General features: G+C 45.9%; 1 protein-coding gene across 1 annotated transcript in view; it reads left to right on the top strand.

Annotated features, from left to right (window-relative positions):
* Positions 1-24,195, top strand: part of LOC138793286 (uncharacterized) — a 148,119-nt gene that overhangs the window by 52,559 nt on the left and 71,365 nt on the right. The window contains exon 12 of the mRNA XM_069971787.1: positions 7,295-7,456. Coding sequence (XP_069827888.1) covers positions 7,295-7,456 — 162 coding nt within the window. The remainder of the gene's footprint in view (positions 1-7,294; positions 7,457-24,195) is intronic.

The raw sequence follows: 24,195 nt of genomic DNA, 5'->3' as shown, positions 1-24,195 counted from the left end.
TGCTCAGGTGCAGCAATCAGGGCTGGGAGAGTTCAGTAGTAACTCTTGAATTGCTGGAAGCTGAAAAGCAGTCGGGTGTGTCTCAGACGCAAAAAACCAGGCCCAGTTCACACCAGGCTACTGCACATTTCTGACAGTACCCCCTCCCCCCCTCTCTTATGAGGGGCCTCAGGACTAGGGATGGTCTGAACCTGGTTCGGTTCGGGTTCGTACGAACCCGAACTCTCTGCAATGATTCCCGCTGTCTGCCCGCTCCGTGGAGAGGGTGGATACAGCGGGAGGATCGCCTGGAAAACTGGGATACAGCCATAGCCATAGGCTGAGCGTTCAGACAGCAGGAATCTGATGCCGAGAGTTCAGGTTCATACGAACCCGAACCTAGGCAGGTTCAGACCATCCCTACTCAGGACCCTTATTGAACAGACCAGGCTTAGACGGATTGCGTGCGTGATATTGTCGAACCATACGTGGGGCATGCATATCCAGAACCAGAAACCCACGTACGTTCCTCTGGTCCAAAACCTTTCCAGTGGACCAGGTACTGTACGTAACCCTGTACTCAACGAGAATTAAGTATTTTCTCCACCTCATATTCCAACTCACCCTTGATGACTAGTGGAGCAGGAGGAGGAGATGGAGATACCGGAGGAATATATTTTTTCAGGAGTGCTTTGTGAAATACATTATGGATTTGGAATGAAGCAGCCAATTTTAATCTAAAAGCAATTTCAATCTAAAAGTTTATTATCTCAACAATAGTATATGGACCAATATACTTGGGTGCCAGTTTGACAGACTGCACCCTTAACCTCAGGTTCCTCTTAGAGAGCCAAACCTTTTTACCTAACAAGTACTGATGGCCAGGTATGCGTCTTTTATTAGCATGCTTTTGGGATAGTTCTTGGGCTATGACAAAGCTCTGATGAGCTTGGGCCCAAAGTGTGCACAATTTCGAGAATATATAGCTTCGGCTGAGGGGGTTAACTGATTTGGCGGCATCATTAGAGGAATACCTAGGGTTGAAACCATAATTGCAAAAGAATGGTGACATCTAAAGCGAGCGCTGCTCATGATTGTTTAAGGCCAACCCAGCTAGAGATATAAAGCCCCTCCATTTGTCTTGGGCATCAGCCACGAAACATCTCAAAAATTGTTAGGCTGGTTAATCCTCTCTGTCTGCCCATTTGTCTGCGGGTGGAAGGCAGACGAGAAGGACCAGGAGATACCCAACCACCCACAGAATTCTCTCCAATACTTCGCCACAAACTGAACACCTCGGTCGGATACAATATTTTCTGGAATACTATGCAAGCGCAAAATGTGATTTATAAATAGTGTAGCCAGAGTACGAGCATTTGGTAGTTTGCACAAAGGGATAAGATGCAAAATGGCCACTACCACACCAGGGCACAAGTTGGTATCAGGTTGGATCCTAGGCATGGTCTCAATGTCAAAGCTGCGGGACAGAGCGTCAACCTTGACATTTTTGGAACCAGGCCGGTAGGTTATCTCAAAATAAATCCTAGTAAAGAACAAGGCCCATCTGGCCTGGCGTAGTGTGAGACGTTTGGCTTGGTCCAAATACATGAGATTTTTGCGATCAGTGAGAACCACTACCTTATGTTTTGCTCCCTCGAGGAAGTGTCTCCATTTGTCAAAGGCCATCTTTATAGCCAACAACTCTTTATTTCCTATGTCATAGTTGCACTCTGCCTTGGAGAACTTCCTCAAGAAGAATGCAACGGGTTAGAGGTTGGTAAGAGCTGCGGACCCCTGAGAGAGAACAGCTCAAAGTCCGGCTAAATCAGCACCGGAGCCTGTCAAATGCCAAGTTAGCGTCAGGGGTCCAATTAACCAGATCCGCCCCCTTTTTGGTTAAATCGGTAAGGGGTTTAGCTATGAGCGAGAAGCTCTTAATAAATGTCCGATAGTAATTGGCAAAACCCAAGAACCTCTGCAGAGCCTTAAGGTTACTGGGTCGCTCCCATTTCTTAATAGCTTGGACCTTAAGAGTGTCCATACTAAACGAGTTTGATGTTATTTTATACCCCAAGAATGAGACCTCCTGAATTCCAAATTGGCATTTGGACAGCTTGGCACATAACTGATTAGCTCTTAGAAGTTCCATGACAGTGCTGACATGCAAAATGTGAGAAGACCAGTCAGGGAAAAAATTAAGATGTCATCATGACACACAACCAAGAAACGACCAAGGTACTCACAGAATACATAATTCGCAAATTTGCTGGAAGACTGCCGGGGCATTGCATAGTCCAAAGGGCATAACAAGGTATTCAAAATGCCCTTCAGGGGTATCGAAGGCAGTCTTCCATTCATCACCCTCCTTATTAAATTGTGTGCTTCCCACAGATCAATTTTAGAAAACCACTTAGCTCCCGAAATTTGATTAAATAAATTAGGAATAAGGGGTAGAGGATGTTGGTTTTTCACAGTAATTTTATTCAATTCCCGATAGTCAATACAAGGCTGAAGCCCACAGTCTTTTTTTCCCCACAAAAAGGAATCCCGCCCCCAAAGGAGAGGAGGGGCGAATGTGACCTTTACGTAGACTCTCCTTTGTGTACTCTCGCATGGCCTCCCTCTCTGGGCAGGATAAGTTAAAGGGGTATTCCAGGGAAAATCTATAAATTAGCAATGGAAAGGGTTAACCAAGGTTAACCCTTTCCTAATATACTTACCTGTCCGTTTTTGGCCCCCCAAGGAGATCTCCGGTCCGGCCACGTGATGGTCCGGGCTGCAACTCGCGGATCCTCTTCTTCCGGTTCGGTGACGTCACCATAGCGGGCCGGCGTCGGCTCTCCTATTAGCAGCAGAGCACTAAACCCTGACTGGCTTGGTAGCGTGTAGCCAATCAGGGTTCAGTGCTCTGTGTCCCTGCTGTACCAAGTTAGCCGGGTGCTGATGTCCCCGGCCCCCCTCCTTCATGTATTATCACCCCGATCTCTCCCCCGGCCCTCTGTATAATTACCCCGATCTCTCCCCCGGCCCTCTGTATAATTACCCCGATCTCTCCCCCGGCCCTCTGTATAATTACCCCGATCTCTCCCCCGGCCCTCTGTATAATTACCCCGATCTCTCCCCCGGCCCTCTGTATAATTACCCCGATCTCTCCCCCGGCCCTCTGTATAATTACCCCGATCTCTCCCCCGGCCCCCCTCCTTCCTGTGTATACAGTCCTATTCAAACATCGCTCAGCCCCCGGTGTAACTGCTGGCTGCGCTGGCCCCGATCTCCGCACCTGTACTCAGCTGACAGGAGCTGTGTAAGTGAGTGCAGGAGAGATTTCTTCCTTGCTTCGTACACAGCGCCTGTCAGCTGAGTACAGGTGCGGAGATCGGGGCCAGCGCAGGCAGCAGTTACACCGGGGGCTGAGCGATGTTTGAATAGGACTGTATACACAGGAAGGAGGGGGGCCGGGGGAGAGATCGGGGTAATTATACAGAGGGCCGGGGGAGAGATCGGGGTGATAATACATGAAGGAGGGGGGCCGGGGGAGAGATCGGGGTAATTATACAGAGGGCCGGGGGAGAGATCGGGGTGATAATACATGAAGGAGGGGGGCCGGGGGAGAGATCGGGGTAATTATACAGAGGGCCGGGGGAGAGATCGGGGTGATAATACATGAAGGAGGGGGGCCGGGGACATCAGCACCCGGCTAACTTGGTACAGCAGGGACACAGAGCACTGAACCCTGATTGGCTACACGCTACCAAGCCAGTCAGGGTTTAGTGCTCTGCTGCTAATAGGAGAGCCGACGCCGGCCCGCTATGGTGACGTCACCGAACCGGAAGAAGAGGATCCGCGAGTTGCAGCCCGGACCATCACGTGACCGGACCGGAGATCTCCTTGGGCGGCCAAAAACGGACAGGTAAGTATATTAGGAAAGGGTTAACCTTGGTTAACCCTTTCCATTGCTAATTTATGGATTTTCCCTGGAATACCCCTTTAAATATGTGCCCCTTATGGTATTTGGCACCAGGCAAGAGATCAGTGGCACAATCACAGGGTTGATGGGGAGGTAACCCCTCCACGAACTTTCATCAAATATATCAGCATAGTCATTTAAAAATTCTGGAATCTTCCCCTCCCCTAGGGAACATTCCGCAAGTAACACAAAAATACAATGAGGACCACACCTAGGCCCCCACCGAATGAGTTCCCTTGGCAACCCCAGGGTAACCTGAGAAGACAAACTATGCATAAGAAGAAAATCAAGGGTCTCAACATGAACAGACCCACCTTTACTTCAAGGCAGGGGGTGATATACCGTACTTCCCCCTGGGCAAAGGGGGCAGACTCTGCTCCAGTGACGTTTACTTGACACCTAAGCCACAGGGGACATACCTCTAAACCAGGCCAAAACACAGGGTTAATGAAACTTGCAGAAGACCCAGAATCGACCTGGGCATACCCAGAAATGCATCTATTCCCCAACACCAGAGAGATAGGTAACAGTAGCTTGTTCCTTCTTATGAAGGTTACCTGTGCGCCTGAGAGACCCCCTCGATAGTCGCTCAGGCGCCTGGGGCTTTCTGACGATGGTTCAGGCCTGAAGGGACATTGCCATACTCTATGTCCCGCTTTTCCACAGTACAGGTAAAGGTTGTTCTGTAGACGGTGTGCCCGTCTGGCCTTGGCATCTGTGGCGTCCCCTTGCATCGGTTTAGGAGGGGAAGGTTTAGGGAAGGAGGTTGGAGACAAAGAGGTTCTAGTCAGGTCTGGGAAACCCCTCTCCCTCTGTTGGTCCCTTAACCGTCGATCCACCTGAATGGCCAAAGTCATACTCTCTTTGAGAGTGTCAGGAGTCGGGTAGGCCACTAACATGTCTTCAGTCGGTCGCTCAGCCTGGCCTGGAATTGGAACCGGAGGGCGTAGTCATTCCAAGTGGAAGGGCCGCTCCACTGCCGAAACTTAGAACAATAGTCCTCTACTGGACGTTCACCATGCCGTAACCTGGTTAGCTGTTGCTCATTGGCTGCACGATCCAGGTTATCATACAGTAGGCCCAATGCGGAGAAGAAACGGTCGACTGTTTGCAGGTCAGGGGAGTCAGGTAACAGGGAGAAGGCCCATTCCTGAGGTGGTCCTTGGAGGAGGGACAAAACTATGACCATCCTCTAAGACTCGTCTACAGAGGACCAAGGACGCAGTCGAAAGAACAGCTTACAAACCTCTTGGAAAGTGCGGAAGCTTTTCCTGTCCCCCTTGAATTTCTCTGGGAGCTGGACGGGAGACACAGGAGGTAACGGGGAGGTAATGGTAAGCTGTTGGGGGCCGTCTCCTGCTCTTGGACCCTTTCAGCCAGCTCCTGCACCATGGTGTTGAGCTTCTGCATGTGGTCCACTATGGTGGTCATGGCGTCCATGGTGACCGTGAGGCAAAACCAGCTGGCTGGCTATTCTGTCTGGACAAGGGAGAGTCAACAAGCCAAAGTCCAAACCAAACAGACAACACAGTACAAAGTCGGGTAACAATCAGAGGTCAGACGGTGGAGGTGTAAACTACCCCACCAGGTTACGGTGGCCACTTTTAACTATTTTCATGTCTGTAGTGGGTCTGTATCTTGCGGTGAGCTGTTGCATTTTTTTGTGTTTTTGTGTGTTTGCAATTTCAGCAACGTGCTCCTGCCTAGTGTGAATGGTGTTCTAGGAAAGCTGACCAAATTTGTCTTTTTTTCCTCTGTAGACACGCACGCCACTGTGATCTCCCACTACAGAGACACACACCACTGTCATCGCACACTACAGGGACACACACTCCACTGTCATCTCACACTACAGAGACACACCACTGTCATTGCACACTACAGGGACACACACCACTGTCATCTCACACTACAGAGACACACCACTGTCATTGCACACTACAGGGACACACACCACTGTCATCTCACACTACAGAGACACACACCACTGTCATCTCACACTACAGACACACACACCACTGTCATCTCACACTACAGACACACACACCACTGTCATCGCACACTACAGACACACACACCACTGTCTTCTTACACTACAGACACACACACCACTGTCATCGCACACTACAGACACACACACCACTGTCATCTCACACTACAGACACACACACCACTGTCTTCTTACACTACAGACACACACTCCACTGTCATCTCACACTACAGACACACACTCCACTGTCATCTCACACTACAGACACACACACCACTGTCTTCTTACACTACAGACACACACTCCACTGTCATCTCACACTACAGACACATACACATACACACACCACTGTCATCTCACACTACAGACACACACACCACTGTCATCTTACACTACAGGGACACACCTCAGTCATTATTGTGGAATAATTAATGACCTAATCATGCACACAAAATCTAAATTAGCATTTTCCATCTGCCCACCAAATGTTGAGTAAGAGGATTGATGCCTGAATCAATTTTGATGAAGGTTGTGAGCAGCGTCTGTTGTCTGTACTGAGCGATCCTGTGTGACACTCAGCAATGGCCCAGCTCTTTTTTACTGCACTGTGATTGACAGCACAGGAGCCAGCAGAGAGCTCAGAATGTCCTGTCTGCACTTCCTGTCCTTTGTTCAATCCCTGGCAGAGATGTATTGAAAACCCACAGAACAGCGACACCTAGTGGCCACGTTTATAACCTTAAATTTCACACATAAAATAACTTAAAGGGGTAGTGCGGCGGTAAAAAATTATTCACAGAATAACACACATTACAAAGTTATACAACTTTGTAATGTATGTTATGTCTGTGAATGGCCCCCTTCCCCGTGTCCCATCACCCCCACCCGTGTACCCGGAAGTGTAGTGCATTATACATACCTGATCCGTGCCGACACGCGTCCGCCATCTTGTGCCAAACGTCATCTTTGGCCGGCTGGCCCGAACACCTTCGATCTTCCCGAGTGCCGGCCGCGTCATCAGCTGCTCAGCCGCGATTGGCTGAGGATAACTGTGCTCGGCCAATCGCGGCTGATGACAAAGTTGTATAACTTTGTAATGTGTGTAATTCTGTGAATACTTTTTTTAACGCCACACTACCCCTTTAAGTAAATAAAGTGATTTATAGATCTGTGATTTATAGATCTGTTATACATGTGTGGAGCCCCAGTCCAAATGGGCAGAGCTGTTGGTAATGACAGAGCCCAAATATACATAGAAGCGTTATGGAATTAGTTTGCTTTCTATAATCTGTAATAATTTTGTAGGTAAAACAGTTTTATTTGCACAGATTGTATTATTGATATTCTCTTTCCGGCAGGGATTTGTAAATTCCCTGGATCTGCCTGCAGTTCTGCTAATATGGGATCAATTGTTTATGCAGAATTGGAATCGTAATGTGATGGAAAGTTTCTGCATTGTATTACTTATGTTATTGAGAGATTCCTTCATGGCCGCCACGGATTTCCCTGCTGTAAGACAGGTAAGGTCTGATCCATGCACGCCGTTAGACTGCAGCTCTTTCATTGGCTTCAGCAGGATTATTATTGGGAAAGTCTGAGGAGCTGTCATCAAGAAAATGATTTGTGAAATGCTGGTGTCTGCGGACCCATACTGTTATATACAGTGAGGGCCCAATGACATCGTCCGAGATAAGGAGCAAGCGGGCGCCACCTGTCAGGTCAGGTCAGTGCTCACTTGCCCTTTGTTCCCCAGCATACATACATTACATATATACATACATATACATATATATACAGCCCAGCATACTATTTTTTTTTTTTTCAATATTTTATTGAATTTCAGCATTTTAACATAGATAATATAATTGCACATTATCTTATGCGTTATATTTCATATCATAAGATATAAGAAAAGATTACAGTACACAGTAAACAGTAGAAATTAAATGTCCAGAGTCCAGTCCAGTCCGCCACCCCCCCACCCCCCCTTCTGAAGTCAGAGATAGAAGCTCGAAGAATAATGATTATTCAAGTAAAGAAGGAGTTTCCCACAGTGGGAGCATTGCAGAAAGATGCATTGGGAGATGAAATAATTTCCTGATAGACTTCCAGGAGACAATCGTGTCCTTAATGAGAAGATTTCTTTTAACCTCCGAGGGTATATGAGGAAGTTTAGAGTGCAGGAGGCCAGAAAGAGAAAGGGGGAAGACAAGCTGGGAATCCAAAGAGATAGACGAGAAGTGAGAGGTTTCTTGGAGCCAATCTTTGGCGCGGCGGAACAAGGCTGCTAGGTTATATAGGCGTAGATCTGGTAATTGTAGACCTCTGTTATTTTTTGAAAGACAAAGCTTATCCCAAGCAATTCTAGCTCTTTTCCCGTTCCACAGAAATTTTATAAAGAGAGAACGTAAACGAGATATGTCGGTATGATGAATTAGTAGAGGTATTGTTGGATGGGAGAAAGTAGTTTAGGGAAGGACATCATTTTTAAAAGATGAGCCCCGCCTGCCAGGGAAAGGGGTAGAGAGTTCCATTTTTCCAATTCTTTGGCAATCTTGAGAATAAGTGGTTTGTAGTTTAGTTTGTAAATTGCTGCAGGAGAGCGACCTATGTGGATCCCCAGATATGTTAGGTATGATTTTGCAATCTCTACAGGCATGTCTTCAGAGGTATAATCTGGGGATCCTTGTGTAATGGCAGCAATTGGCATTTTGAAATGTTTATTTTGTAACCTGAGAATGAACCAAAGTATGTCAGTGCATTCAGGATGTCAGGTAGATGGGATTTGGGAGAACGTAAAAAAAGAAGCATGTCATCCACGAAATAGGTTAACGTTATTTCCTTATTTCCGACTTTAATGCCATCATATATGTTAGAGGAAATGAGATACCGAGCTAATGGTTCTAGGGCAATATTAAAAAGTAAGGGGGTAAGGGGCATCCCTGACGGGTGCCCTTCTGCAGGGGGAAGCTAGAGGAGATAAATCCGGGGGTATGAATTTTTGCTTTAGGTTTGTCATAGATAGTGTTAGTGTAATCTTTGAAAGTGCCTGTGATCCCCACTCTATCGAGCACCATTTCCAACCATCTCCAATCAATGATATCGAAAGCCTTTTCAGCATCAATAGAGAATAAAGCAGGGAAAGATGGAGAGTGATTGCGGCCAGAAAATTGCGTCTTGTACTGCTAATACCGTTGGTATGTTAGTAACAGCAGCACGTTTTCTCATAAAGCCCACTTGGTGGTCACCAATAATGTTATGTAGAATATTAGATAATATGTCCGCTAATATTTTAGATAAGATTTTCATATCTTGATCTATAAGAGAGATAGGTCTGTAAGAGCCCGGTAGAGTGGGATCTTTAGAGGGTTTATGTATTTGTTTAATATAGGCAATATTACTGGATAAAGGCATGGATTTGTTGGATAAGATATGGTTAAATACTTCCATAAGGGTGGGAGACATTTCCTGTATAAGGGCTTTATAATACTCTCCAGAGAAGCCGTCTGGGCCTGGGGCTTTACCATTTTTAAGTTTAGTTATTGTGTTCTCTATTTCCATTTGTGAAATGGGTTCGTTTAAGAAGTTTTTGTCGGTTTCAGTTATTTTAGGTAGTGTGATTTTGTCTAAGAATTTATAGCCCTCATTAGTGTTAGTATGGTGTTTATAGTTTTGGGGTTAGAGTGTAAAGTACCTGTTTCGTCCGTGAGGGCTTTTATATTTTCTGGGCAACGTCGACCTCTGGCAAAGTTTGCTAATAACTTTCCAGATTTGTTCCCGAATTTATAAAACTCTCCCGAGCGTAAATCAAGTTTAAAATTTTCAACCTGTTCCATAGCAGCATCATATTCCTTTTTAGCAGATTCCCAAATTGAGCTGTTCGAGGGAGATGGCAAGGATAGGAAGTCTGAATAAGGAGGAAGATGTTATATTGTGTTTTTCTTTTGCCTTCCTTTTGAGCCCCTGGAAGTGGGAAATTATTCTACCTCTCATAACTGTTTTAGAGGTCTCCCAAAACAATATAGGGTCTTGTTTATGAGCTCGGTTGTTAAGAGTGTATTCAGACCACCAATGCCTCAGGAATTGAGGGAAGTCTGGGTTGGAGGCTAAGTAGGCAGGGAATCTCCACAGTATAGCCGAACCCCTAGGAAAATCGTTGGTGAGGTCTATAATAATTGGAGAGCGGTCAGAAATGACCATATCTAAAGTCTTGGATTCCAAACTTTTTGGACTAGGGAAGGAGATAACAAAAAATAATCAATTCTAGACCATGAGTTTTGTGAGTGTGAGAAATGAGTGTACTCTCTTTCCGCCGGATGATGATTTCTCCATATGTCAACTAATTTAGAAGAAGATAGAAAAGATTTAAGAATGAAAGGAGAAGTAGGAAGTGTAGAAGGATTGTTTCTCTTTCTGTCCTCCCGCACCTCATGCACCAAGTTTAGGTCCCCCCCAAACCAGTATATTGTTTTCTTTTTCCTGTAGTAAAGAATTTTCTGTGGACGACGTGTTGCTTTTTGTACGTCATCCCTCAGTCTGCATTCCACATATCATTTCCAGATTTGAGGAGTTTGGAGGGGTATCTGGTATGCAGATTAATTGGTGCAAATCCGTTTTAATGAATCTAGGGGGTGAACACGATTCATTAAATTATAATTTAAAGGTACTGGCTCCACAAGAGTCATTTATGTACTTGGGAGTAAATATAACAAGTAATATCGGGCTCTTTGCTGAACAAAATCTAAAGCCTTTACTCATTAAATTAAAGAAAAAAATAGAGGTCTGGCTCCGCCTTCCCCTATCCATGTTGGACAGGGTTTCATTAATCAAAATGATTCTACAACCCCAAATATTATATCTACTCAGGGCTGCCCCGATATGGATTGGGAATAAATGGTTTAAGGACTTGGATGCAGGGCCGGACTGGGACTTAAAGTCAGCCCTGGCAATCAAACCCCAGCAGCCCACACACCATATCATGGATAGCCGTGTAAAATACGCACTGTAGCAAATTCTGCTTCATTTAGCCATGTCCCCACTACTCCCTTAAACATGTGAACCCACCACCAGCACACAAAAATAATGCTATAACATGATCTGCTGTGGATTTGATGCGGCATATTTATGCATTCATTTCAACTGATTAAATCAGAAGCATCAAATCCGCATTGGATTAGGTATGAACGTGCCCTTAAAGGGAACCTGTGGGGTCTATACCAGGTGCACAGCTGTAGATCCCAGCGTACAGGTCGGGGACCGGACCTTTAGTCCATTGTAAACCTCTGTAATCATATATTCATCAAGTGTCACAGAGGTGGAGCCACCGCAGCACCTTCTGCCCCCGTCCCTTCCTGCTCTAACTGATGGACCTATAGGGTGCTGCTGCTGCCGCTGCTTTTGTGAAACTTTAGTTGGAAATAAAAAAGACAATTATATAAGTTTACACTGGACTAAAGGTCCTGTCAGTGATATCTACCTCACTCCTGTCTGCTGAGATCTACAGCCCTAGACCTGGTACGGACCTCACAGATTCCCTTTAAAGGAGAAAAACATGGCCACCTTCTTCCAGAAACAGCGCCACACTCTTCTTCAGTTTGTGTGAGGTATTGCAGCTCAGTTCCATTGAAGTGAATGGAGCCAAGTTGTAATAACCATACACAGTCTGAGGACAGGGTGGTGCTGTTTTTGGATAAAAGTTACTATATTTTTTAAATCCCTTTTATCCTATGTCTGCACTCCATATAATGGCGGTATAAGTAGTAAGGTTTTATTTATTAAAATGTGTCTGCTACAAATGTGTAATCAAAGCTACAAAATAAGGTGCTACATAGCAATTTCCTACGGGATATCTATCTCCTATTTATCTCTCTCTCTATCTCCTATCTATCTATCTATCTATCTATCTATCTATCTCCTATCTATCTCCTATCTATCTCCTATCTATCTATCTATCATCTATCTATCTATCTACCTATCTATCTATCTCCTATCTATCTATCTATCTATCTATCTATCTATCTATCTATCTATCTATCTATCTATCTCCTATCTATCTATCTATCTCCTATTTATCTCTCTCTCTATCTCCTATCTATCTATCTATCTATCTATCTATCTCCTATCTATCTATCTCCTATCTATCTCCTATCTATCTATCTATCTCCTATATATCTATCTCCTATCTATCTACTATTTATCTCTCTCTCTCTCTCTCTCTCTCTCTCTCTCTATCTATCTATCTTATATCTCTCTCCAAAACTACCAGTATATAAGTAACAAATAATATCACCACACCATGAGCACTGCCATTAACACCACATAATGACTAATACCGCTACACTGTGACTGAATACAATCCACTATATAAAACACTAATATTACCAATAATACGAGTAATACCATCACACCGTGCTCACTACTCCCACCATACGGTGACTGGATAATACCACTATTCTGGCACCAAATAACAGCCACTCTATAATGGCCAATATTCTCCCAAAGCAGTGACCATAGAACACAGTTGTTAAACTCCGTCCCTCCAACTGTTACAAAACTACAATCCCCATCATGCCTGGACAGCTAAAGCATGACGGGAATTGTAGTTTTGCAACACCCAGAGGGCCGGAGTTTGACACCCCTGATACTTAAGGCCCTATTCCACGGAACGATTATTGTTCGTATTCGGCCGATATCGGCCGCTACGGACGATAATCGTCGCGTGGAATAGAGTGCAACGATCAGCTGACATCGTTCATGTCGGCTGATCGTTGCAGTCGCTTGTTTTTCAACATGTTGAAAAACAAGTGACTGATATAGCAGCGATCTGCTCCATTGAATAGGAGCGTCGGCAGCAGACGCTGCTATATCATATGGGCTGCCCGGACGATCAGCGATCACCCGGGCAGCCCCCTTGCAGCTCCCCGCCGCCCCCTCCCGCACTCACCCGCTCGTTGCTGCCGTGCTGAATAGCAGCGGCAGCGTGCGGGGAACGAGGAGCAAACGAGCGCTGAGAGCGCTCGTTTGCTCCTCTAACGACCCGTGTAATAGGCCCATTAGGTAGATCCCAGCTGTATAAAGGTTCTGCAGACCTTATATGTGATTATGGTGCAGTTACATACTGTGACTCACAGTCGGCGTCTTCTCTGTATGAAGAAACGTCCACTTTTCCTTTTCTTCTCAATCTATCTCCGGCCATCATGAAGGCTTCTCTGGCCATGACTCCTCTCCACGGGATCTGCCAGACAGACATTTTAGGCTTCTCGCTCCAGCAACATCCTCATCTATACATCCCCCCATATAGAATAGCTCCCCTACTGTACATCCTTCCATATAGAATAGCCCCCCATGCTGTACATCCCCCCAATATAGAATAGCCCCCCTGCATCCCCCCATATAGAATAGCCCCCCTGCTGTACATCCCCCATATAGAATAGCCCCCTTGCATCCCCCCCATATAGAATAGCCCCCCCTGCATCCCCCCCATATATAATAGCCCCCCTGTGCATCCCCCCCATATAGAATAGCCCCCCCCTGCATCCCCCGCCATATAGAATAGCCCCCCCTGCATCCCCCCCATATAGAATAGCCCCCCTGTGCATCCCCCCATATAGAATAGCCCCCCTGTGCATCCCCCCATATAGAATAGCCCCCCTGTGCATCCCCCATATAGAATAGCCCCCCTGTGCATCCCCCCATATAGAATAGCCCCCCTGTGCATCCCCCCATATAGAAAAGCCCCCCTGTGCATCCCCCCAAATAGAATAGCCCCCTGTGCATCCCCCCATATAGAATAGCCCCCCTGTGCATCCCCCCATATAGAATAGCCCCCCCTGCATCCCCCATATAGAATAGTCCCCCCTGCATCCCCCATATAGAGAAGTCCCCCTTGCATGCCCCCATATAAAATAGCCCCCCTGCATCCCCCATATAGAATAGTCCCCCCCTGTACATCCCCCATATAGAATAGCCCCCCTGCTGTACATCCCCAACATTGAATAGTCCCCCTGCATCCCCCAATATAGAATAGCCCCCCTGCATCCCCCCATATAGAATAGCCCCCCAATACAAAATAGCCCCCATCTCCAATACAGAATAGCCCCCTTACATCCTCCCATATAGAATAGCCCCCTTACATCCCCCCATATAGAACAGCCCCCTTACATCCCCCCATAAAGAATAGCCCCCCAATACAGAATAACCCCTAACATCCTCAATACAGAATAGCCCCCTTACATCCCCCCAATACAGAATAGCCCCCTTACATCCCCCCATATAGAATAGCCCCCCTGTGCATCCCCCAATACAGAATAGCCCCCTTACATCCCCCCATATAGAATAGCCCCCTTACATCCCCAATACAGAATAGCCCCCTTACAGAATAGCCCCCCAATACAGAATAGCCCCCCAATACAGAATAGCCCCCTTACATCCCCCATATAGAATAGCCCCCAATACAGAAAAGCCCCCTTACATCCCCAATACAGAATAGCCCCCTTACATCCCCCATATAGAATAGCCACCCCTGCATCCCCCCAATACAGAATAGCCCCCTTACATCCCCCATATAGAATACCCCCCTTACAGAATAGCCCCCCAATACAGAATAGCCCCCTTACAGAATAGCCCCCCAATACAGAATAGCCCCCTTACATCCCCCCATATAGAATAGCCCCCCAATACAGAATAGCCCCCCAATACAGAATAGCCCCCTTACATCCCCCCATACAGAACAGCCCCCTTACATCCCCTCATATAGAATAGCCCCCTTACATCCCCTCATATAGAATAGCCCCCTTACATCCCCCCATACAGAATAGCCTCCTTACATCCCCCCATACAGAACAGCCCCCTTACATCCCCCCATACAGAACAGCCCCCTTACATCCCCCCAATATAGAATAGCCCCCCTGTGCATCCCTTCATATAGAATAGCCCCCCTGTGCATCCCCCATATAGAATAGCCCCCCTATGCATCCCCCCATATAGAATAGCCCCCTTACATCCCCCCATATAGAACAGCCCCCTAACATCCCCCCATAAAGAATAGCCCCCCAATACAGAATAACCCCTAACATCCTCAATACAGAATAGCCCCCTTACATCCCCCCAATACAGAATAGCCCCCTTACATCCCCCCATATAGAATCGCCCCCCCCCCTGCATCCCCCCAATACAGAATAGCCCCCTTACATCCCCCCATATAGAATAGCCCCCTTACATCCCCAATACAGAATAGCCCCCTTACAGAATAGCCCCCCAATACAGAATAGCCCCCCCAATACAGAATAGCCCCTTTACATCCCCCATATAGAATAGCCCCCAATACAGAAAAGCCCCCTTACATCCCCAATACAGAATAGCCCCCTTACATCCCCCATATAGAATACCCCCCTTACAGAATAGCCCCCCAATACAGAATATCCCCCTTACAGAATAGCCCCCCAATACAGAATAGCCCCCTTACATCCCCCCATATAGAATAGCCCCCCAATACAGAATAGCCCCCCAATACAGAATAGCCCCCTTACATCCCCCCATACAGAACAGCCCCCTTACATCCCCTCATATAGAATAGCCCCCTTACATCCCCTCATATAGAATAGCCCCCTTACATCCCCCCATACAGAACAGCCCCCTTACATCCCCCCATACAGAACAGCCCCCTTACATCCCCCCAATATAGAATAGCCCCCCTGTGCATACCTTCATATAGAATAGCCCCCCTGTGCATCCCCCATATAGAATAGCCCCCCTATGCATCCCCCCATATAGAATATACCCCCTTACATCCCCCCATATAGAATAGCCCCCTTACATCCCCCCATTTAGAATAGCCCCCTTACATCCCCCCATTTAGAACAGCCCCCTTACATCCCCCCATATAGAATAGCCCCCTTACATCCCCCCATACAGAATAGCCCCTTACATCCCCCATACAGAATAGTCCCCTTACATCCCCCCATACAGAATAGCCCCCTTACATCCCCCATATAGAATAGCCCCCTTACATCCCCCCATATAGAACAGCCCCCTTACATCCCCCCATATAGAATAGCCCCCTTACATCCCCCATATAGAACAGCCCCCTTACATCCCCCCATATAGAATAGCCCCCTTACATCCCCCATATAGAACAGCCCCCTTACATCCCCCCATACAGAATAGTCCCCTTACATCCCCCATATAGAATAGCCCCCTTACATCCCCCATATAGAATAGCCCCCTTACATCCCCCATATAGAACAGCCCCCTTACATCCCCCCATACAGAATAGTCCCCTTACATCCCCCCATACAGAATAGCCCCCTTACATCCCCCATATAGAATAGCCCCCTTACATCCCCCCATATAGAACAGCCCCCTTACATCCCCCCATATAGAATAGCCCCCTTACATCCCCCATATAGAACAGCCCCCTTACATCCCCCGTATAGAACAGCCCCCTTACATCCCCCCATATAGAATAGCCCCCTTACATCCCCCATATAGAACAGCCCCCTTACATCCCCCATACAGAATAGCCCCTTACATCCCCCCATACAGAATAGCCCCCTTACATCCCCCATATAGAATAGCCCCCTTACATCCCCCCATATAGAATAGCCCCCTTACATCCCCCCATACAGAATAGCCCCCTTACATCCCCCCATATAGAACAGCCCCCTTACATCCCCCATATAGAATAGCCCCCTTACATCCCCCCATATAGAATAGCCCCCTTACATCCCCCATATAGAACAGCCCCCTTACATCCCCCATATAGAACAGCCCCCTTACATCCCCCATATAGAACAGCCCCCTTACATCCCCCATATAGAACAGCCCCCTTACATCCCCCCATACAGAATAGCCCCCTTACATCCCCCCATATAGAATAGCCCCCTTACATCCCCCGATACAGAATAGCCCCCTTACATCCCCCCATACAGAATAGCCCCCTTACATCCCCCCATATAGAATAGCCCCCTTACATCCCCCGATACAGAATAGCCCCCTTACATCCCCCAATATAGAATAGCCCCCCTGTGCACACCCCCCCCCATATAGAATAGCCCCCCTGTGCATCCCCCCATATAGAATAGCCCCCTTGCATCCCCCCATATAGAACAGTCCCCCCTGCATCCCCCCAATAGTATAGGCCCCCTGCACACCTCCCCCCCCCCCATAGAATAGCCCCCCTGCGTGTCTCCCCCCTCCCGATATGTGGCCACATGTGAAGGGCTTTATATAAAAAAAAACACAAAAAAAAACAACATTCTCACCTTACCTCGCTCCCCAGCAGCTTCTTCCTCGGCCTGGATCTTCGGTCCACAGCTGCAGCGCGGCGGCGGCAGCTCCTCTCCTCTCTCTCCTCCAGGTCCTCAGCGGCGCGTCAGGGAAGTGACGTCACCGCTGGGGGCCTGGTGGAGGTGGCTGCAGACGTGCCTGCGCGCGGCACGTCTGCGGCCTCGGCACTTAGAGGTACCAAGCGGGGCGGAGACATGCCACCGCAGCCCCCTCCCGCTATCACAGCCCGCTCACCTTGGCACGGCTGGCCCGCCCCTGCCCGCTCCTGACATGCTCCTCCAACTAACGAGGGGCCGCTGCGGCCGGCCGCATCGGCCCCATGCTCCTGCTCCACGTTGATTAGATTGGAGGAGCATGTTAGGAGCGGGCAGCGGCCGGCCGAGCGTCTGGGCAGAAAGAAGCGGGCCGCAGCGCTGTTTTTTTTTTTTTTTTGTATCATTCAGCCCGGGCGGCCCACGGACTGGTAATCCGGCCAGCCCAGCGGGCATTTGCCCGCCTTGCCAGATTACCAGTCCGGGCCTGCTTGGATGTCCTCCTTAATTGTCTGATATGGGGAGGTAAAAAAACGCATATCGGATACAGGGCCATGACAGATTTAAATCAAGAGGGTGGCTGTGCACTACCCGATCTCCGTGTATACTTTTGTGCAATTCAAATTTTGGAAATCATATACCATGCGGAGTCAGATCTGGGTAAGAGAATAAGGGAAATGGTTGGCATCCCCAAATTAGATTTATGGAGTTGCTTGGAGACGGATGAAGCTCATTCAGGCAAAGGAGGCACAATTACATATAAAAATGTGGCTGTATTTAGGGGCTATGCAGGGATATCAGCGGGGACTAAATATACACCATTATGGGGGAATCCTGATTTGGCGGAGGTGAATAAAATTATAGACAAAAGGTTTTGGGTAAATCGAGGTATCACAAAATTATATCAAGTGTTTGATAGGGGTAAAACGAAAAAATGGGACGTTCTCACGCAAGAATATAATATTAATATAAATCACATACTTTATTACTATCAGCTTTCACATGCACTAGAGAGTAGTCAGAATAAAGAATACTTAAAAATCCAGACACATTATTTAATCGAGGCACTGATCAATTATAGCGGCAATAAAGCCGGGGAATTAGGGAAACTATATCGTAGCATTAAACACTTTAATCGGGATGAGCTATATAGAAAAAATCATGTTAGATGGGAAAAAGAGGTGGGGACTTTATCAGAGGTGGAGTGGACTCAGATTCACAAAAACACTACGCTTGTATCCCTGAATTCTAGTTATAGACTTCTGCAATTTAGAATTGTCTGCTACCTGTATTATACCCCATGCACCCTTTTTAAGATGGGATTCCAGAACCATACTAGATGTCCGAGATGTAAGATAGATGATGCAGAGATGCATCATATGCTTTGGAGTTGCTCTCGACTACAGGGTTATTGGGGGTCCGTTGTTCAACTTATTGAAAGCAAACTGGGAAAGAGTATACCTTTCAATCCTGTTTTTCTTGTACTGGGCCTGATAGACGGGACAGAGAAAGATCGGTTGATATTACTCCGTGTAATAACTATTGCTAAAGTTATTATTATGAGAGCATGGATTAGGGAAGAGCCGCCAGCTGTGAAAGAATGGGAAGCTCTAACGTGTAAAGTCATGAGTTATGAGAAGAAGTATTACAGTGTCACAAACCGACTCAAGACCTTTGATAAAATCTGGGGAAGATGGAGAGATAACTAATTTGCTGGTACCCCCCTCCTTTTTTTTTTCTCCTTTTTCTCTCTTTTCTTCTTCTTCACCACGGTCGCCAGACCCGGGCTGGGGTGGGCGGGTACGGGTTTGGGATGGGTGGGTGGATGTATGCGATCGGGGTTTTATACGGTTTATATAGACAGGAATATCTGTTAATATATTATATACCATCATCAGCTATTTACTGCCGGTATTATATGTGTAATGATGTGATAGCTCTGTTTTTCCTGTATCCCGATTTTATAATAACAATAAAGAAGTAATTAAATAAAAAAAAAAAAAAAGAATTTTCTATTGAACAAAAAAAAGGTTTTTGTTTCGTATTGGGACAGTATAAATGATAAATACACAATCGCCCTGCGGGAGAGTCCATGAGGAGTCTGACAAATCTACCCTCCTCATCAGATTCAGAATCTATTATGGTATGAGATCAGTATGAGAACACCTGCTTTTCTTTGGGAAGCTGATGAACCTAGGACCCTTCCAACCCATCATTTTTGCATTCTGAAAAAGTCCTCCTCCATCAGACGTGTTTCTTGTAGTAATGCGATGTCACATTTAAGTTTTTTAGGTGGTGAAGGACCATGTATCTCTTAGTGGGAGAAAGGAGACCTTTTACATTCCATGAGACAATTTTTACCATGATAAAATAGAAATTAGGTAATAAAGAGCTGTAAAATTACCTGAATGGGATGGGCTGGACTGACCGGTCGCGTGGAAGACAAGACAAAGACATATACACAAACAGATAAAACATTCAGAAAGAATATCACATAGAAAATATGCCAGAGAAAGGAAAGTAGTTGACTTCACTTTTTTTGCGTATTATATGTGGGTCTCGCATCCCCCACCATAAATGAGGCCTATGACAAATTGTCATATAACACTGAGCTACAAAAGAAGGGAGAGCCCCGTCACCGGGCACATTAAAATAGGTGTGAACCTCCCTGCTGAGGAAATCTGAGAAATATAGTATTTGAGATTAAGAGGAGAAGGAAAGAAAGAAGAAGATATCAAAAAATAAAAATAAAACATATTCAATAATATACGTTTAAAGAATAAATTATTCCAGCAGATTGTACATCAATTTTTGGGAGACTTAAAAATCTGAGATAATATAGAGGAGGAAAGATAAAAAAAAAAGGAAAAATAAATAAAAGAGACACCTTATGTGCAAATAGATATACAGAAAGGTATATAGGAGACTGTATATATAGAGGCACATATATGAGAAATTAGCATGGAAGCAACCCAGGTCCACTAAGGATAGATGGAAGCTTAATACCAATATAAGGACTTACGTATTTATGCATTAATAGAACTATTGTAAGTATAGGGTGACTTTATTGTCCAAGCTATGACCGTGATCAAGAAGGTGGTATGGTCACTATGAAAGAAAACTCAGAATATGAGTTTTAGGTGTATATCTAATTTTGTCTATCATCTAAATATTGATAACTTGGCATATAATATTACATCATAAAATACAATATTATATTAACTACATAGAAATATCTGTAGAGCATAATATTGTATAATGCAACATACAGAACAGTGTTAATGGTAGTTTTGTCATGTTGCATGTATAGGAAAGTAAGTAAAAAAAAGGTAATAAGTGACTTCATTGTGCAAATGACTCAGAATTTCGAAACAAATGAAAGGAATATCTTAGAGAAGGAGTGTGGTCTTCATCCTTCCCTAGGATCTGCCGTAGAAGAAGATGGACTGTTCAGCCCTCTACGTTTAGCTGTATCTTGTGGTAGATCTTCTGGAAGTTGTAGTGTAGATAGGAAAGAAGTGGCATCCTCCACTTTAGTAAATGTGGTCGATGCGCCATTTGCATCAAAGATCCTAAGCTTTGCTGGAAATTGTAAGGCAGATTTATTCTGTGCTTTAGCTAACATGGAGCATATAGGAGCAAATAATTTGCGCTGCTTCGCTACTTCTGCAGAAAAGTCATTAAATAGGAGAATTTTATGTCCGCGGATTTTTATATCTGACTTCGCTTTCTTGAAGGTTTGCAGAATCTGCTGTTTGTCAGCAAAATTCAAGAATTTAGCAATTAGCTGCCTTGGACGTGCATTGCCTTGTGCTTTCCCTGACTCGCCAGTAGATGGCGGCGGGCCAATTCTATGAGCTCTCTCAATAATGAATTGTCCTGTTAGATTTAAAGGACAAGTGCCATGAAAAACTTTTTCTCAGTAATTGAAGCACATTACAAAGTTATATAACTCTGTAATTTGCTTCAATCACCTATCTGCCTCCCTTCCCTGTCTTTTCCCCCCTCCACCCCACCACCAGGAAGTGTCCTGACTCACACAGACCTGATTACTGTAGTCACCGTCACCAGGCAGCTCCTTCTTGTGAGGATGAGTCATCAGCAGGAGGGCTGCTCTAGCTCCTGTTACACCAGCCTCCCCCTCCCCCTCCTTGTCAGGTGACTCTGCTTGCTCAGCTTATCTTCTCTAGTGACATGACTTCTTCACTGAGTCCACGGCAGCAGGAGAGAGGGTATGAGAGGAGGGGGAGAGAGGGAATGAGGGGAGGGGGGGGGGGCTGCCTATGTGTCGGAGTCAATCTGAGGCCCCATTCACACGTCCGTGTCAGTTTTTAGGCCCCCTTCACACGTCCGGAAAAAAACACCTGGATTTCCTATCAGGAAATCCGGACGGATTTCCAGACGCATAGACTTTCATTGGACACGGACACCCTTCTGGAATTTTCCGGAAGGGTGTCCGTTCCGGAAAATAGGACCGGATTTTTTAGAACCGGTCCTATTTTCGTCCGGAAATCCGGCCCGGACACCCCCATAGGAGTCTATGGGAGCGCCCGGGCCCCGGACTCTTTCCTGATGCACATCAGGAAAGCGTCCAGAGTTCCACTCACCTTCTGCCTCTGCCCCGGCCTCCTGCTGCCTCTTCGTCCGCATCCTTGTCTGCAGGTACCCCCGGCGGCCACTCGCGGCCAATCGCGGCACCCCCGCGGCCACTCGCGGCAACCCCGAACCCTCCCCCCCCCCCCCTTCCCACGGCCACTCACGGCACCCCCCCTATCGCCCCCCCCCCCCCCGGCTGCCAGGAGACCAGGACAGGTGAGATTAAAACTCCCATCATGCCCTGCTGACAGGCCATGATGGGAGTTGTAGTTCTGCAGCCTGTGGCCATCCAGGTTGCAGAAGTACAGCTCCCATCATGTACTGCAACCTGGGTGACCACAGACTGCAGAAGTACAACTTCCATCATGACCTGTCAGCCAAGCATGATGGGAGTTGTAATTCTGCAAGCTGTGACCATCCAGTTTGCAGAAATACGTGTCCTATTTTTCTTCTCATCAGGAAATCCTGAAGGTTTTTCCTGATGGTTTCCTGAAGGTAAAAATGGATTACTGTCAGGAAATCCTGATACTATCCTGATGACATTTAAGGCCTCCTGATTAGGATTTCCTGACAGTAAAAACTGACACGGACGTGTGAATAGGGCCTTACTGTCAGGAAAACCTGATCAGGAGACCTCAAATGTCATCAGGATAGTATCAGGATTTCCTGATGAGAAAAAAAAAATAGTTCTTAATATGGTCTAGTATGCCAACATAAGGGATGATGGGAGAAGGGAGGCAGATAGGTGATTGAAGCATATTACAGTGTTATATAACTTTGTAATGTGCTTCAGTTACTGGGAAAAAGTTTTTCATGGCACTTGTCCTTTAATGCCTGAGGTAATTCCTCTGAGAATATCTTTAATAGCTGATTGTGAGGAATGGATTCTGGAATACCAATCATGCGTCAGCTACTCCTTCTGGAGCGATTTTCTATATCCTCAGTTTTCATTTTCAGGAACTGGTTAGATAATGAGAGTTGTTGTATTTGGGATTTCATGACAGAAATTTCTGTCTCAGCAATGGCCGACCTGTTTTCTACTTCAGTAATACGTGTAGTATTTACAGATAGCTCTGCTTGTAACTGGAGAAGGCTGGCAGCCATGGTGCTTTCTAAAGAGGCCTTGATATCTGGAGCCAGTATTTTAGCCACTTCAATGGCCAATGTTTTGCAGGACATATTGAGCCCAGGTATAATGGTGTCTTCTGGAGCTGTATTAGAGCAGCTTAGCTGCATTGTTGCAGTGTCTGGTGGTAGTTGTTCACTTAACTGCGCCACAGGCGCCATCTTGCCTCCCTTCTCCTCACGCTTTGTGTGAGGCATTATGGCTGTGCGCTGCTCCCCGCACCTTTGCCAGTATTTGTATTTGATGCTGCACACTCTTATGAGGATATATATATACAGCCCAGAATACCATTTTATATATATATATATATATATATATATATATATATATACAGCCCAGCATACCATTATATATATATATATATATACACACAGCCCAGAATACCATTATATATATATATATATATATATATATATATATATATATATATACCAACAAAACACAACAATCACTGAACTCAGGGAGGACAGCGAAAAAAATCCAATGGAGTACTCATTTACGAGTCTCCACTGATTGCCCCCTACAAAATTTGAATATGCAAAGAAGGGGTCTGTGGAGCCTCAGTTCCACGGACCCCTTCTTTGCATAATATATATACATATATATATATATATATATATATATATACACACCCCGCATACGATTTGCTTTCCCTACCACCTGGTGACTCATTTTAGGGTTGTCAGAAATCACCACCCCTATATGCTTCTCTTCTGAAAAACAATTGTATTATTCATATATGGTTGCTGTGTCATCAGAAAATTACCTATTGTTTTAAATGTTTAACATTTTGTTTTAGTTTTTGGTGATGTTTTTTCTAATTTCCATCTTAAATTGGTTCTGCAGCGCTACAAAATCATGGACGCTTTCTTCCAGAGACAGCACGGCTCTTGTCTGCAGGTCAGGTGTGCTTTGCAATTAAGCTTCATCCACTTCAATGGAACTGAGTTAAGGTGCGTTTACACGTAACAATTATCGTACGAATTTGCGCGATAACGATTGAATTCGAATGATAATCGTACGTGTAAACGCAGCGAACGATCAAGCAACGAACGAGAAATCGTTCATTTTGATCTTTCAACATGTTATCAAATCGTCGTTCGCCAAAAATTCGCAGATCGTTCCGTGTGAACAGTCGTTCGACGATTTAACCAATGTGTGAGATAGCCTTAAGCGATCGCAAAACTAATTTTCCGTACGATATATCGTACTGTATAAA

Source organism: Dendropsophus ebraccatus, chromosome 5, assembly GCF_027789765.1.
Source record: "Dendropsophus ebraccatus isolate aDenEbr1 chromosome 5, aDenEbr1.pat, whole genome shotgun sequence".
NCBI classification, from domain to species: domain Eukaryota; kingdom Metazoa; phylum Chordata; class Amphibia; order Anura; family Hylidae; genus Dendropsophus; species Dendropsophus ebraccatus.
This window is presented reverse-complemented; position numbering and strand designations above follow the sequence as displayed.